Source organism: Eutrigla gurnardus (genome assembly GCF_963514095.1).
Source record: "Eutrigla gurnardus genome assembly, chromosome: 9".
NCBI classification, from domain to species: Eukaryota; Metazoa; Chordata; class Actinopteri; order Perciformes; family Triglidae; genus Eutrigla; species Eutrigla gurnardus.
This window is the reverse complement of record NC_139923.1, coordinates 29535648-29553147: the sequence shown is the minus strand read 5'-3', so window position 1 is coordinate 29553147 and position 17500 is coordinate 29535648. Positions and strand designations below refer to the sequence as shown.

General features: G+C 44.0%; 3 protein-coding genes across 6 annotated transcripts in view; all 3 read right to left on the bottom strand.

The window, feature by feature from the left end:
- Nucleotides 1-2150: 2150 nt before the first annotated feature.
- The window catches only part of LOC311018249 (C-signal-like), a 29600-nt gene continuing 14250 nt past the window's right edge, over nt 2151-17500 (bottom strand). For 2 of the 3 annotated variants that reach the window (XM_084017116.1, XM_084017117.1), the window contains exons 2-8: nt 7720-8051; nt 5341-5395; nt 4538-4734; nt 3533-3581; nt 3334-3452; nt 2575-2685; nt 2151-2495 (exon numbers count right to left, since the gene is read on the bottom strand). In XM_084017116.1, the coding sequence (XP_083873242.1) occupies nt 2382-2495; nt 2575-2685; nt 3334-3452; nt 3533-3581; nt 4538-4734; nt 5341-5395; nt 7720-7863 (789 nt within the window). In that variant the 5' untranslated portion in view covers nt 7864-8051 and the 3' untranslated portion in view covers nt 2151-2381. Of the gene's footprint in view, nt 2496-2574; nt 2686-3333; nt 3453-3532; nt 3582-4537; nt 4735-5340; nt 5396-7719; nt 8097-17500 lie in introns of those variants that run through there. The other variant, XM_084017115.1, reaches the window with a different exon arrangement.
- LOC311018250 (C-signal-like) overlaps nt 2151-17500 on the bottom strand; it is a 29478-nt gene continuing 14128 nt past the window's right edge. Inside the window, exon 8 of the mRNA XM_084017118.1 lies at nt 2151-2340. The gene's annotated coding sequence lies outside the window, so the exon portion shown is untranslated. The remainder of the gene's footprint in view (nt 2341-17500) is intronic.
- Nucleotides 8567-12356, bottom strand: LOC311018254 (G1/S-specific cyclin-D1-like). Of its 2 annotated transcripts, none has more exons than XM_084017123.1 (4): nt 11901-12356; nt 11211-11370; nt 10969-11114; nt 8567-8944 (listed from the first exon to the last, which is right to left on the bottom strand). In XM_084017123.1, the coding sequence occupies exons 1-4, from the start codon at nt 12138-12140 to the stop codon at nt 8921-8923; spliced, it is 570 nt and encodes a 189-aa protein (XP_083873249.1). In that variant the 5' UTR covers nt 12141-12356; the 3' UTR covers nt 8567-8920. The 2 variants fall into 2 exon arrangements, with proteins under 2 accessions (XP_083873249.1, XP_083873248.1); XM_084017122.1 differs by lacking the exon at nt 8567-8944 and adding an exon at nt 9899-10380.

The following is a 17500-nucleotide window of genomic DNA, read 5'->3' as shown; positions in this document are numbered from 1 at the left end:
ACGAAAAAAAAGTCAGTTTAGTATTTCCAAAAAACTCAAGAAAAAAGTCAAAGTTTATTATTTTGAAAAAACTTCACGAAAAAAGTCATCGATTAATAGTTAAAAAAAAGTCAACGTTTATTATTTTGAAAAAAAGTCATGAAAAAAGTCAACAATACTTAGAAAAAAGTCAAAGTTTAGTATTTTGAAGAAAGTCACGAAAAAAGTCAGTTTAGTATTTTGAAAAAGTCAGTTTAATATTTTGAAAAAAATAATGAAAAAAGACAAAGTTTAGTATTTCAAAAAAAGTCAAAGAATAATATTTCAGAAAAGGTCAAAGTTTAGTATTTAGAAAAAAGTCAACGTTTAGTATTTCGAAAAAACGTCACGAAAAGTCGGTTTAGTATTTTGAAAAAAAGTCACGAAAAAAGTCAACAATTAATATTTAGAAAAAAGTCAAAGTTCAGTATTTAGAAAAAAGTCAACGTTTAGTATTTTGAAAAAACATCACGAAAAAGTTAACCATTAATCTTTAGAAAAAAGTCAAAGTTTAGTATTTTGAAGAAAGTCACAAAAAAAAAGTCAGTTTAGTATTTCCAAAAAACTCAAGAAAAAAGTCAACGTTTATTATTTTTGAAAAAACGTCACGAAAAAAGTCATCGATTAATATTTAGAAAAAAGTCAAAGTTCAGTATTTCCAAAAAAGTCAACGTTTATTATTTTGAAAAAACGTCACGAAAAAAGTCATCGATTAATATTTAGAAAAAAGTCAAGGTTTAGTATTTTGAAGAAAGTCACGCAAAAAGTCAGTTTAGTATTTTGGAAAAAAATAATGAAAAAAGTCAAAGTTTAGAATTTCGAAGAAAGTCAAAGCTTAATATTTCGAAAAAGTCACCAAAAGTAAAAGCTTAGTATTTCATAAAAAGGTCAAAGTTCAGTATTTAGAAAAAAGTCACGAAAAGGTCAAAGTTCAGTATTTAGAAAAAAGTCAAAGTTTAGTATTTTGAAGAAAGTCACGAAAAAAGTCAGTTTAGTATTTCCAAAAAGTCAGTTTAATATTTTGAAAAAAATAATGAAAAAAGACAAAGTTTAGTATTTCAAAAAAAGTCCCGAAAAAGTCAAAGCTTAATATTTCAGAAAAGGTCAAAGTTTAGTATTTAGAAAAAAGTCAACATTTAGTATTTTTGAAAAAACGTCACGAAAAGTCGGTTTAGTATTTGGAAAAAGTCAGTTTAGTATTTTTTAAAAAGTCACGAAAAAAGTCAACAATTAATATTTAGAAAAAAGTCACGAAAAAAGTCAACGTTTATTATTTTGAAAAAAAGTCACGAAAAAAGTCAACAATTAATACTTAGAAAAAAGTCAAAGTTTAGTATTTTGAAGAAAGTCACGAAAAAAGTCAGTTTAGTAATTCGAAAAAGTCAGTTTAATATTTTGAAAAAAATAATGAAAAAAGACAAAGTTTAGTATTTCAAAAAAAGTCCAGAAAAAGTCAAAGCTTAATATTTCAGAAAAGGTCAAAGTTTAGTATTTAGAAAAAAGTCAACGTTTAGTATTTTTGAAAAAACGTCACGAAAAGTCGGTTTAGTATTTGGAAAAAGTCAGTTTAGTATTTTTTAAAAAGTCACGAAAAAAGTAAACGATTAATATTTCGAAAAAAGTCAAAGTTCAGTATTTAGAAAAAAGTCAACGTTTAGTATTTTGAAAAAAGTCACGAAAAAAGTCAGTTTAGTATTTGGAAAAAGTCAGTTTAATATTTTGAAAAAAATAATGAAAAAAGACAAAGTTTAGTATTTCAAAAAAAGTCCCGAAAAAGTAAAAGCTTAGTATTTCAGAAAAGGTCAAAGTTCAGTATTTAGAAAAAATTCACGAAAAGGTCAAAGTTCAGTATTTAGAAAAAAGTCAAAGTTTAGTATTTTGAAGAAAGTCACGAAAAAAGTCAGTTTAGTATTTCCAAAAAGTCAGTTTAATATTTTGAAAAAAATAATGAAAAAAGACAAAGCTTAGTATTTCAAAAAAAGTCCAGAAAAAGTCAAAGCTTAATATTTCAGAAAAGGTCAAAGTTTAGTATTTAGAAAAAAGTCAAAGTTAAGTATTTTTAAAAAAGCAAAAGTTGTTCAGTTGACTTTATTTGAGACGTAGCAGTAAAGAAAGATCACCATGACGCTGGATTTAGTCAAACATATTTAATAGTTATTCATGTATAAAATATAAGATACACTTTTTCTCTCTGATTGCATCTCGAAGGAGATGTGATTTTTGAAAAATACTTTATGATACAAGAATCAACAAAATGCATTCTAGAATTTGACTTCTGACTTGGAATCTGAATAATCTTCCATATATTATGATCATAGAAGATATTAATATTATTTGGCCTGGCGTGGTTGCCATGGCGACTTCTACCAGGGGACTGTGTTGCCCTGCCAGTCCAGGTGCATCCCACAGTGTTTGTTGCCTAGGGATGATAGGATCCGGATCATACCACGAACGCTGTCCGGGGGGTCCAGCGGAGCCTGATGACATGGGGGGGGGGACTTAGTTACTCCTCCGTACTTAGTTACTCCTCCCGTCCCCGTCGGAGACCGGACTCACCTGCTCCCCTCCCATCTCAGTGCGGACCCAGCCGGGGTGGATTGCCGTCACCAGGATGTTCCCGCCCTTGAAGTCCTCGGACTGACAGCGAGTCAGCATGTTCAGCGCCGCCTGGTGGCCGACGGCAGAAACACAACACACACGTTCTTTAGGGGTAGAAGGTTCCAGGTTTCCTGTGTTAGAGGGTCTACAGTATTCGGGTTCCTACTAGAACATGTTTACACACTGTAACCTATTTACCCCTCGAGCCGCCCCGCCCAAACATGGAGCGCCGGGCTGACGTCCTCACACACCTGAACAGGTGCAACACTGACGTCCTCACACACCTGAACACACCTGAACAGGTGCAACACTGACGGCCTCACACACCTGAACAGGTGCAACACTGACGGCCTCACACACCTGAACACACCTGAACAGGTGCAACACTGACAGCCTCACACACCCAAACAGGTGCAGCGGTATCATCGGCCGTCATGCATCATCACAGCGATCCGCACCCACAGAGACACCGGCGGAGGCTCATTGGGAAGACGTTGACTTTATATAATTCATTATATTCGCTGATTTTAGGTTTGGATTTTGTGCTAAATGAAAAAAAAAATCTATTTTATACAACAAACTCCTCTGAACAGGATCCATGTGGATTCTGGTGTGAGAGTGATCTCTATATCCCATCATGCGTGCAGAGAGCATTGTGTGTGTGAGTGTGTGTGTGCGTGTGTGTGTGTGTGTGTGTGTGTGTGTGTGTCGTGGCACCTTGCTGGTCCGGTACGGATACATCTGAGCCATCCCGAAGTTCTCCGGACATTTCTCGATGGACGCGGCGAGCGTGGAGACGTTGATGATGGCTGACCGCCGGCAGGACATCTGATCACCTGACGAAGGAATAACAATGATGATGATGATAATAATGATGATGATGATGATGATGATGTAGACCAAGGAGGTTCCTCACCGTGGTCCCGGTCCAGGTCCGCTGCCCTCTGGAGGAGAGGGAAGAACATCTGAGGAGAGATGGAGAGATATTGTGTTCAAATATAAACACATAAATACCGAGGCGCGGTGTTTGACCCTCAACTTCAATCAGTGAGAACACTGTCAGCATTATCAAGCCAGCAAACCAAAGAATCTTCCTACTGAGGAAGCTTCACTCTTTTGGTGTCTGTAAAACAGTTCTATTCTATATTCTATTCTTCAAACCTTCATTGAGAGTATGTTCACATTTTCTTTCATATGTTGTGGGTACGTTGTGAAAGGTACCCAGGTAAATGATCTCTGTTCTCTCTGAAAAACAAACAGACTGAGCCGACCGACCGACTCATGTACTAAGTCATGGATTTATTGTCGTGCAGTCAGGTGGGCGGGACCATGTACGCAAAACTAACCGTGATGCCAGCTCCTCCATTCAGAGGGAATGGAGGAGTTGGCATCTAGGTCTGTAAATGAACAATATAATCCAGAACCACGGCATTGGTTGTTCTGTTCCGTCTCTGGTGGGTGTGTGTGTGTGTGTGTGTGTGTGTGTGTGTGTGTGTGGCTAAGGTAGCTAAGGTAGCTATGGTGGCTAAGGTAGCTAAGGTAGCTATGGTGGCTAAGGTAGCGAAGATAGCTAAGGTAGCTTAGGCAATTAACTTTCATGAAAACACTGAAAGCTGTGAGACAACGAGGCCAACGCTGTGTTAAGGCCCTTTCAATCACCAGGTAGCCCCGCCCCTAAAGCTTCAACTTGTAAATCACAGGTAGCCCTGCCCCTAAAGCGTCCCCGGCTCTAAATGGACCATCATTGATTTAACATTAAACATCGTGTGAGACTCCTCCCACCCTCGACACAAACTCTTTGAGTCACTCCCCTCTGATAGGAGGCGGTCCATCGGAACCCTCACACCCTCCCTGGATCAGACTCACCAACGACACCCGGGACCCCCAAGGACCCTGAAAGCACAGAGGAGAGAAAACCAACCTTTGCGAGGAGAAACGGTCCGACCACGTTGGTCTCGTACACGTCCATCATGTCCTTCTTCCCTGTGGTGGATAGCGGCGCCGGCATCGGGGGTTTGTTGATGGCGGCGTTGTTGATGAGGAGGTTCAGCCCACCGGACCCGATCAGCCGGGTCATGGTCTGGACCGCAGCCGAGATGCTGTCCTCATCTGCCTGGTCTGCAGGAGACAACCAGGATGTTCATCAGCTTCACGGTGGATCACATAGACAAGACCAGGACCGCGTTCCTGAACCAGCAGGCGAGTTTCTCCCATTAGCTAACTAAAAACATCGTGAACATGATGATAGAAGCGTGCGAAGGCGATTTCCGACACATTTGTAACACAGACTTGGTGCTAAATTTAACAACTGTTGACCACAAGAGAATTTCTAAACAAGGATTACAAACACCAGGCCCTGAGGAACACCATTTAACACGCCTTCATGTGATTTGTTATCTAAATTTTTTATTTCTGGCATCAGTCAGTGATCGGATGGTGAGAACTTTTATTTTGGAAACCGTCTTCTTGATGAACCAACGTCTCCTTGTAAACAGAATTACTCAATTCTGATTGGTTGTTTTGTACAAAATATGACTTATTTTTTAAATATCTTATGTAATGTTACATAAGAAACGCAAACAAGTCTCATGTCGATATTTGACCTTTTTCACAGGGTGAACGTCCTGTGTGGAACATGTAAGGTTCAATAAGCTCGACCTGAAACGCTTTGTGATCGTCTGCTGAAGACGCATCATCAGATAGTGAGGCTGTGTTGTTGTTTACCTAGTTTGATGATGGTGATCTTTCCAGGATATCGAGCTGCGAGGTCTCTCAGGGCCTGAACAGGATGTGAGGAGAGGAAAGAAAGAGTATAAACAATTAAAGCAGAACATCAACATTGCCTTGCCTAAATGGATCATAATGTACTAAATGAACATCATGCTGGATTGAAGAAGACTTGAAACTAGAGATTGAGACCATAAACTCATGTTTACAATGTTTACTGAGATAATACATCAAGAGAGAAGTAGGACCATTTTCTCATAGACTTCTATACAACCAGAGAGGAGTCGCCCCCTGGTGGCCAGCAGAGAGAAGTAGGACCATTTTCTCATAGACTTCTATACAACCAGAGAGGAGTCGCCCCCTGGTGGCCAGCAGAGAGAATAGGACCATTTTCTCATAGACTTCTATACAACCAGAGAGGAGTCGCCCCCTGGTGGCCAGCAGAGAGAAGTAGGACCATTTTCTCATAGACTTCTATACAACCAGAGAGGAGTCGCCCCCTGGTGGCCAGCAGAGAGAAGTAGGACCATTTTCTCATAGATTTCTATACAACCAGAGAGGAGTCGCCCCCTGGTGGCCAGTAGAGAGAAGTAGGACCATTTTCTCATAGACTTCCATACAACCAGAGAGGAGTCGCCCCCTGGTGGCCAGCAGAGAGAAGTAGGACCATTTTCTCATAGACTTCTATACAACCAGAGAGGAGTCGCCCCCTGGTGGCCAGCAGAGAGAATAGGACCATTTTCTCATAGACTTCTATACAACCAGAGAGGAGTCGCCCCCTGGTGGCCAGCAGAGAGAAGTAGGACCATTTTCTCATAGACTTCTATACAACCAGAGAGGAGTCGCCCCCTGGTGGCCAGCAGAGAGAAGTAGGACCATTTTCTCATAGACTTCTATACAACCAGAGAGGAGTCGCCCCCTGGTGGCCAGCAGAGAGAAGTAGGACCATTTTCTCATAGACTTCTATACAACCAGAGAGGAGTCGACCCCTGGTGGCCAGCAGAGAGAATAGGACCATTTTCTCATAGACTTCTATACAACCAGAGAGGAGTCGCCCCCTGGTGGCCAGCAGAGAGAAGTAGGACCATTTTCTCATAGACTTCTATACAACCAAAGAGGAGTCGCCCCCTGGTGGCCAGCAGGGAGAATGCAGCTTTAAGGCACTTCAGCTTTGGCTTCACTTCTCAGAACCTGAGGTTGACTCCTGGGAGGAAGTAACCAATTACATTTACTGTCGTTTCAAGAGGAAAACATTCCTGATAAACTGCGAGAAAGGTAAATAAAGAAACGGTGATAAATCAATATGTTCACTCTGGCAACGACGCAAAATTATGAAGTTGTTCCACCATGTTCTATGTTGACATTTATGTTCATTTTGTTGCCTAACTATGTTAAGGTTTAGACAGCAATGTTTACTCATTACTTTAACTGAACTAGTTTCATGACATTTTACTACTTGTCTGTGTGAAAACATGTTGACTTACATTCAAGATCCACTAAACCACGGGGGACGAGGACCCGGTCCAACATTACACCCACAAGTTGAGTCTTGATTTACCAGATGTTCTTACACAAACATTAACATTTGTTTTAGATTACGTTCCAGTTCACCATTTAGAGATTTCTCTGTATATCGATGCATTAAAAGTGCGCACACAGACTCTAGACCTGGTCCAGGTTCCACCAAGTCTCCCGAGTAAATGAATACGTTAGTTGTGTACAGATACCTGAAAATCCTACTAAAGTATATGAAGTATTTGTACTTCGAGACTCCTCTGTACGAAAACAACAGTGGTACCAGAGAGCGTCCCAGAGGCGCCCCACAATCAGTAGGTTTTACAATCGAAATGTTCTGCTGAACAAAAACAGTGAAGCCCGAAAGTTTATGTTTAACTTTATAAAAAATCTTTTAATTGCAACCATCAGATTGTTCATTGTTCAAGTGTCAAATAAATCAATAACGTGGAGTACAAGTAGAACTGAACGTGACGGGAGGAGTTCATGTAGCAGTAAATCAAGTTCTGAGAGAGAGAGAGAGGGGGGGAGAGAGAGGAGGGAGAGAGAGAGAGAGAGGGGAGAGATTGAAAAAAGAGAGAGGGGGAGAGAGAGAGAGAAAAAGCGAGTTTCTGTGTTTGATACAAACAACACCCTGTTATACTAGAATAACCCTAGTGAGCGTGTCTGTGTGTGTATATATGTGTTTGTGTGTGTGTGTGTGTGTATATATATATATATATATATATATATATATATATATATATGTGTTTGTGTGTGTGTGTATATGTGTATGTATATATATATATATATATATAAATATATGTGTATATGTGTGTGTGTTTGTGTATGTTTGTGTATGTCAGTGCATATGTGTATGACCTCTGCCCTCGGCCCCTCCGTGGTCCTACACCCGGCGTAGATGTGGAGATCTGCTGTCGTCTCCACCAGCTGCTTCACCAACTCCAGCCCGATGCCTCGGTTGCTCCCGGTCACCAGGATGTTGCCTTCCAGTTGCTCCGACATGTTGCCGGTCCACCGTCTGGTCTGGGATATGGTCTGGGATCCGTGTAGGTGTGTGCTGCCTCTCCCTCCTGTTCTCGGAGAGGTAATGACTCAGCGGTTTCTGCCGTACGCCGGTGACAGGTGTCCTTATCAGCGTGGAGTTAACGATTGAACTGGAGCTGCTCCCTCGCCTGGAGCTGCTCCCTCGCCTCCTCCTCGCCGTCTGCTCAGGCGTCACCACATCGTGTTGACTTGAGCAACAACTCTCAGAAATAAAAATGTGGTCATTCAGGATTTGCAAGAGAGGAGGGAGGGCTCAGAGAGCATGTGGACACGGTGTGGTGAAACACACAAGCATGAGCACACTTCCTGTAGAGGAGCACTAACGCACTTCAGATGGGGGGGGGGGGGGTCTGTCCTGAACCACAATCAGCCCAGAACAAACTGTTGCATCTAAACAGACTATTGTTGAGCAGTTAAACCAGCTGTAATCAACTTTAATTCTATGGTAATTATGTAATTAATAATGTTTCATATTTCATTTCATTAATTCTCTGCTGGCCACCAGGTGGCGACTCCTCTCTGGTTGTATAGAAGTCTATGGTTTAATATCGTAGTTCTACACATTTAGAAGCACCGCCAACATGACCAAATCCTCCCCTTCAAAATAAAAGCATAGAAGCATCACCAACAGGCCTTTTAGAGTGTCATCAGTCAGTTTTCCTTTAATGCAGCATTACACTCTAAAAACATGTCACTTCACCCGATACAAACTTATGTTATGGAGGTAAAACACCTTTATAACAATACAAAACAGTTCCTGGTACCACCGTGTCAGTACATCGGCAACATCACCGGCAACGTTGATGTTGCCGCTGGAGCAGGAGGGATATGAAACAATAAATAAAAGTTGTCCTGATATACTTTATATCATCCCCCAAGACTCACTGGGCTGCGTTTGTTCTGTTATTTATCCATCACGTAACCCGGGACAACGACGACACAGCAATGATGTATGGTGGCTGCTGCTGCACACCGTGAGTGCCCTCTAGTGGTGTAAGACATGCCCTACACTGCATCAGTGGTCTGTTTGGCAGCTTTCCTGTTAAAAAAAAAAAGAACATATTACAGCTCATACTGAAAACTACCTCACACTTATTTCATCTATCTGGTCCGGTTCAGGATTTGTGATAAACCGGTTCAACTGCTAAAAGGGAAAAACGTAGAAATTCAAGATATTCATATTAAAAAAGGTCCAGTAAAGTGTTCCTTTGTTTCAGATCTCGAAGAACAAAACCTCTGAACTTGTCAGAGAAGCCCCGGTGACATCACTGGAGGTAAAAAAGGAGAGGAGCTTGTTGTGGTCCTGACAGGAAACGGGACCCGATACCTCTATTCAGTCTCACATGTGATGTGAAGGAAGACCTGGGCCCGGTTTCCCGAAGCCTTCTTACCGCTACGTCATTCGTAACCCCTACTTAGAGTTCCTACTTAACATTTCACGTGTTTCCCGAAACATTCTTTGCTACGAATCTCTTTCGTACGTCACACGTTGGTAAGAGTCTGGAGCGCTCTTAGAGCCTTCTTAGCTCTACCGTAGTGATGTTTCAGCTCCTGACGCTAGTCGCCGCCACTGTACAGTAACCCAGAAATCCCCGCTGCGCATGGAACTGCACATTGCCAGTGTTGTGTTTCACCAGTGGTTTTAAGTCATTCATGAAGAAAACAAAAATAAAATGTGCATGCATTTCATCACAAGGCTAAGCTTTACCTCAACCTCAGAAGTAGCCTAGGTATATTACAGTGTCATTTAATTAGCCCATTAGGATTTCTAGCAGTGTTTTATTCTCAAACACTGCAATCGCCTACATTTTATAATATATGCTGTCATGCACCTGCGCATGAAATGGAAATTCGAACTCTGAGCAATCGATTTCAGCACTTTCTTTCTGGACAGCGCCGCGTACGAACGACGTAAGGAGTGTTTCTTAAGAAGACTCCTAGGAGACCGTTCAGGAACCACGACTATAGAGGTGAACAACTTTGGTAAGTCATAACGTAGGAGTCTTTGTAGCGCTAAGAGTGGACGTTATCGGAACCGGGCCCTGGACTACAGAATCCTAATAAAGGGACTAGTTCTCTCCCGATTAAATTTACATTTGGTTTCCTTCATGAGGTCCAGTCCAGGTCCAGTCCAGATCCAGATCCAGATGAGTCTGACGGGTCCAGACCGGACTGAGATCTATAGTCTGGGGGGGTAAATCCAGGCATTACCCACAGCCGATGCTCTGAGCCTTCAGCGTCTCAAAGTTCATACTGGACTTCATGTGAACGGTTCTGGTCTCGGGTCGAGTCCCCGGGTCCGGATGGCACTCGTCAGATGTTTATGTCCCGGACGTCCGTGGGCGTTGTCGAGAGGTCCTGCCCCTCACCGATGTTCTTAGTTTCCATGGCAACCGAGAGTTGCGGCTGTTGCGCCTGTCTGAGGCTGGTTTCCAGCAGCGACTCGATTTGTTCCTGACACGCCCGTAGACAGTCCTGGAGGAGAGACGGACCAGGTCCAGGGTTAGCTCGGAGGTCAAAGACCACATAGAGGACTACATAGTGGACTAGAAAGAGCGTGTGTGTATATGTGTACACACACGACTAGAAAGAGGACCACGGAGAGGACTATATAAAAGGACTAGAAGGAGGACTATAGAGGTCATTTTTTGTACTTTAAGTTCTTCTGATACGCAGTGATGTCTGGGGCTTTTATTGTGAAATGTAGGAAATTAATCCAGGGTACTTTATGAGGAAAGTCCACCATACGGGGTCTAGGAAGTCCACATACGAGGTCTAGTACGTCCACCATACGGGGTCTAGGAGGTCCACATACGAGGTCTAGTACGTCCACCATACGGGGTCTAGGAGGTCCACATACGAGGTCTAGTACGTCCACCATACGGGGTCTAGGAGGTCCACATACGAGGTCTAGTACGTCCACCATACGGGGTCTAGGAGGTCCACCATACGGGGTCTAGGAGGTCCACCATACGGGGTCTAGGAGGTCCACATACAGGGTCTAGGAGGTCCACATACAGGGTCTAGGAGGTCCACCATACGGGGTCTAGGAAGTCCACCTACCGGGTCGCTCCTGATGGTCTGGGCCAGCTGCTCCGTCAGCTGGGCCGCCGTGGCGCTGCTCGCCATCCTGGACTGCAGCCCCTCCAGGGCCGCCACCATGCTGCCTGCTGCCACCATGGACGGGGGGGTGGCGATGAACTTCACGTCTGAGGAGACCATTTATTCATTTATAGAGAACGGAACCAGAACCAGTTTAGGGACTCCAGTAAATGGAGCACATAAAAGCGCTGAGTCATGCTTACCCGTCGCACACAGCGCCACGAAGGTCTGCGCGTGCTTCCTGAGTATGGACCGGGTCTCCGTCCTGACAGCCAGCTGAGACAGGAAGTGGTCTATGAAGTCCAGGGGGGTCACCGAGGCCAGGTCCCACTTCAGCTTGGTCAAAACCAGCAGCTCCATTTGCTGGTGGACAGACGGGGGACAGAAGGATTCAGGTTCAAGTGGATCCAGACCAGATGCTGGGATTAATAAGGCTTTCTGGTCTACGTGGGGCATTAAGGTCTCCTTCCTATCGATGTATTGATCAACGCCTGATGGTGATCACACTTAAAGATCAGAGCATCACATGATGCTCACTGCATATTATTTATACATGTTCAGGGTTCCTACACCTCCTCCAGAGTCACATTCAAGCACTTCAAGGTGCATTTCCATGCTTTTCCAGCACCTTCCAGCTGTGGTAAACTCCATCTTTGTACCAATCCAATGGTCAGTATTCAGTCTACTTATTCTGTCACTTGTTCATCACATTAAGTGAGATGTTATTGTCCTCTAAACAACCAACATGATGTTTGGAGACAGCTTTTTATATATATATATATATATATATATATATATATATATATATATATATATATATATTCTATCATAAATGTGTCGGGGACGGCGTGTTTGACGCCGAGGTTCTGAACCAGACAGGAAGTGAGTCGTACCAGCAGCTGGGTCGGCGTGACCGAGTGGTCGGTGTAGATGCAGAGCTTCTCGGCGGTCAGCGGCGTGGTCTCCTTCAGCTTGGAGGCCAGGAACATGCAGGCGGCGCCCAGCAGCTGCAGGTGCTTCTTCTGGGTCGGCTCCACCGACAGGAAGCGGTCCGTGTAGTTCATGGCCAGAGGGAAGACCTCCTCCTCGCACTGCTGCTCCTCGCACACCTGAAACACAGCCACGGCACACATGAACCCCGACCTCCGGTCCACGTAGCCCTACGCTGGAGAAAGTAGTGCCAGTGACACAGAACCCCCGCTTAAATAGTATAAATTATTATAAATCATTTCAACATCAAGTCATTGTTTTTAAATGATTCCAATATCTCCAATGTTAATATTTTATAGTGTAATATAATATAAAAAAATAATTCAAGGACTTCATAGATTTATTTTAGAAATAACCTTAAAAAAGAAGGGAGATGTTCTCCCGACATGTTAAAACTAATATTTGTACTTTACTGTACGTCATTTTTATTTGTGTTAATGTGCATCAGATTCAGGTAGTCTTGTAAAAAACAACCAGTACAAATGTCCTTGGGATACTTTGAGTACATTTTACAAGTAGAATAGTATTAGAGTAGTATTTGTACTGCTCTGGAGAAACTTTAAAAACTAGCCAAGTCAACAAACCGTGTTACTGTCAGCCGGTTCCCCGGTGATGAGACCGGGACGACCCGCCGCCGCAGACGGACACACACACACACACACACACACACACACACACACACACACACACACACAGACAGAGACACACATACACACACACACACACACACACACACACACAGACACACACACAGACACACACACACACACACAGACACACACACACACACACACAGACACACACACAGACACACACACACACACACACACACACACACACAGACACACACACACACACACACACACACACACACACACACACACACACACACAGACAGAGACACACATACACACACACACACACACACACAGACACACACACAGACACACACACACACACACAGACACACACACACACACACACACACAGACACACACACAGACACACAAACAGACACACACACACACACAGACAGACACACACACACACACACAGACACACACACAGACACACACAGACACACACAGACACACACACACACAGACACACACACAGACACACACAGACACACACACACACACAGACACACACACACACACACACACACAGACACACACACACACAGACACACACACAGACACACACAGACACACACACACACACACAGACACACACACACACAGACACACACACACACACACACAGACACACACACAGACACACACACACACACACACACACACAGACAGAGACACACAGACACACACACAGACACACACACAGACACACACACAGACACACAGACAGAGACAGAGACACACACACACACACACACAGACACACACACACACAGACACACACAGACACACAGACACACACAGACACACACACACACAGACAGAGACACACACAGAGAGACACAGAGACACACACACAGCTGGACCAGTCAGAGGTGGGCACCACCACACAGTGTCTGTCTCCCTCTAGTGGTGACAGACGAAACAACTAAAAATCCTCATATTACATATATATTACGCATAAACATGATGTAATCTATTTCAACAGTAATGTGTACGTATTACATTACAAGGACACGTTCAGGATTTGTTGAGTTTTATCAGCAGAGTGGTGCTGCTGACGATGCGTAGGAAGGAGGCTGACGACTTCTCTCATTATAGAACATTTATTCCAGAACAATGAAATGTGGCCATCTGCCGGTTGGGTTGAGCGCGGACTGACTGGAATATGAAAAACGTCCCGCATAAAAATGTCCATGTACGGGAAGCCCATTAGGTCACAATACAATACATGAACATTCATTACATTCATTATTGTGTGTGCTCTTGCGCCCTCTTGTGTCTCTAAGAGTAAACAATATTTACAGTCATGTAACCTGAGAACATAAAAATAGGCTTACATTTTAACACCCCCACTTGTACTCAGGTTGGTAACACAAAAACACCAAAACAAGATGAAACAAATGTGTACCTTTGGCTTACACATATTAGTCACCAAAAAGAAGACCTGCAAACTTTCCCAGTTTGAACTTGCTGACAGGCTTCGTCATCACATCAGCGACCATTTCATCAGTAGCACAATACATTAAATTCACCTTACCCTCATTCACAGTAGACCTAATAAAGTGATACCTAATGTCTATGTGTTTACAACGCTTTCTATTCACAGGATTTCTGGCAAGAGCAATCGTCCCCTGATTGTCTTCGTGTATTACCGTTTGTGTGTATTGGTAACCATCCATATTCTCCAGTAATTGTTCTAGGTAAAGGCATTCCTGAACAGTAGAAGCAAGTGCCATATACTCTGCTTCGCATGTGGAAAGTGCAACAGTAGGTTGCTTCTTTGCCTTCCATGAAACAAGTGCACTGTTTTCACTAAGACTAACACAGTATCCTGTGGTACTGCGGCGATCACTGGTATCAGCCGCCCAGTCTGCATCACTGTAGGCTTTTATACCAAGATTCTCAGTGCTTCTCCTAAAGGTTAAACCTTTGTCTGCTGTACCTTTAAGGTATCGCAGGACATGCTTCACAGTAACCCATTGCTCCTCTGTAGGCTCAGCTAGGTACTGTGACAGCCTGCTCACCACAAAACTCAGATCAGGCCTAGTGCAGGTCGTCAGGTATATCAGACTGCCCACGGCCTCTCTGTACATCCTGATATCTGTCATTTTAACTGCATCATTACTGTATTCGAGCTTTTGCTCACAAGGGGTATCTCTCACCCTGCATTCTGACATGTTGAAACGCTGTAGAATTTTGTTAATGTACTTCTCTTGTGACATCTTAATGCATTCATCAGAAAAATCAAAATCAATACCAAGAAAATGTTTGAGTTGCCCCAAATCTTTCATCTTGAATTGCTCTGCAAGCATCCCTTTCACCTTTTTCAGTTTTCCTTCATCGCTTGCAGCGATGATCAAGTCATCGACCCACACAATTATGATCACTTTCCCTTCTTTAGACTCTTGGGAATAAACACAGTTGTCAGCTTGGTTTTGTGTGAAACCATTTTCAGTTAAGCAATCATGTAAAACCCTGTTCCAGTTTCTTCCAGACTGTTTGAGACCATAAAGCGATTTCTCTAGCCTATAGACTACACCCTCTTTTTCTTCATAGCCCTCTGGTGGATTGATGTAGATTTCGTGGTCGATGGGGGCGTGTAAGAACGCGGTTTTCACGTCCATTTGGTGGACCAGTACATTTTCCTGCACTGCCTTCTGTAGCACAATTCTAACACTGGTTAGGTCTGCTGTTGGTGAAAACGTTTCCCCATAGTCTACCCCCATTTTCTGGCTGTAGCCCTTGGCGACAAATCGAGCCTTGTACTGGTCATTCCCATCGACACCAGACTTGATTGCGTAAACCCACCTACCCCCCACTGGTTTCTTGCCCACGGGTAGTGTTGTCGGGGTAAAGGTTTTATTCTCATTTAGAGACTGGATTTCCTCATTCATTGCTTTTCTCCATTCTTTTGAATTGTCTGACTGCATTGCTTCACCATAAGTTTGCGGAATGCCACAAACTGCTCTGCAGCAGTAGTCTACTGTGACATGCATCCCGTCACTATCACTGTCTTCTCTCACGAAGTCGCCTAGGTCATTTGGTGCCCTCCTTTCTCTTGTTGGATACCGCCTACTCTCAGGATCGATGCTTGTAACACTTCCAGTTTCATTATGCTCAGTAGACTCATTTGCTGCCCTTGGACTATCGCAATGTGGACTTTTACCGGGTTCATTTTGCTCTAGAGCCTTTTCTGCACTCCTGTTGACCCCCTGCGTCCCCCTAGTCCTGACTCTGTGCCCCACACCGTCATCATTTAGATCTGGCTCATCTGTCTGTGTTTGTTTTTCTGCAGCTGTTTTGCTCACAAATTTCACCAGCCTGTGTTTTTGCACTTTGTTTGTATTTGGGTGATACACCAAATACGCTGGGCTATTTTTATCGTACCCCACAAAACGCCCCTGATCACACCTGGAGTCAAGCTTTCCCTTTTCCTGCTCATAATTGTAGCAAACAGACCCGAATCGTTGCATTCTGGACACATTGGGCTTTTTGTTTGTCAACATCTCGTAAGGAGTCAGCCCTGTGCGCTTGTTCAAGCATCTGTTGCGTACCGTTGCTGCTGTTTGTACTGCGTAGTGCCAAAGGTGTTTTGGTAACTCACTTTCAATTAGCATGCACCTGCCCATCTCGAAAAGAGTACGCCACCCACGTTCTGCTGTTCCATTTTGGTGCGGTGAGTACGGAGCTGTCGTCTCATGCCTAATTTTGCTTTTCCTCAGCAGCGCCTGGAAATCACCACCTGTGAACTCAGTTCCAGTATCAGATCGCATACACTTCACCTTCCCATAAGGGGATACATCTGCAAGGAATTTTTCAGTTGCCTGCACTGCGTCACTCTTTTTCTTTAGGAAGTAAACAAATACTGCATTTGAGTAATCATCGGTAAAAGACTGTGCATATTTGTACCCATCTAATGACTCAGTGGCTATTGGACCTGCAAGGTCTGTGTGTATCATTTCTAAAGGAGCCTTTGCTCTGGCATCGGGGTTCCTATTTCTAGTTTGTGTAAACTTCCCTTGAATACACACCTCACACTCTTGCTCAGGCTTACTCATTTTTCCCTTGATCTGCATACCATCAACCACATCATGTAACCTAAGCACATCATCATAATTACAGTGGCCTAGTATCTCATGCCATGCTTGGATGTCGTGGGTTGCATTACACTTATCATCAGTTGACTCAATCTCAGTGTGCAGGTAGTACAATCTGCCAAACACATGAATGTCAAACCTGGTACCATACCTGGTTATCAAGACATCATTATCTTCTTTGAAGACGACTGTGGACCCATTGGTTGCTGCCTTCACCGAGAAAATGTTCTGCGGGTACGACGGCACATACAGAGCGTCCAACAGTTTCGCATTGCACCGCCGTCCACTGCTGTCGATGAGGGTAACCACTGCCGTGCCTCTCCGCTGAGCGACGCCGCTGCATCTGGTCCCATCAGCCAACTCGACGCTGTGAGTCTCCGGCCTGAAGGTGCTGTCGAAACTTGTGAACAAGGCGATGTCGTTGATGATGTGGGATGTGGCCCCGGTGTCCACCATCAGGCCCCTCTCCTGGATGGTGCGCGCCGGCTGCTGCTGGTCACTGGCCCGTCCGTCCGCCATCTTGAACGCGAAGTCCTCCTTTACCTCAGCATTCTCCGACACTTGGCTCACGCCGTCCCTTCGGCCTCTGTCTTTGTCTTTTCGTCTGCATGTCGTGTCCCTGTGTGTGTCACTTTTGCAAACACTACACCACGTCTTCTGTCGACACGCTCTCGCTCGGTGCCCCTTGGTCCCGCACTTCAAGCACACCATCTCGCTGTCGTCTTTGCCCGGTCCATGTGCGCTGCTACTGGGAGGTCGCCGTCC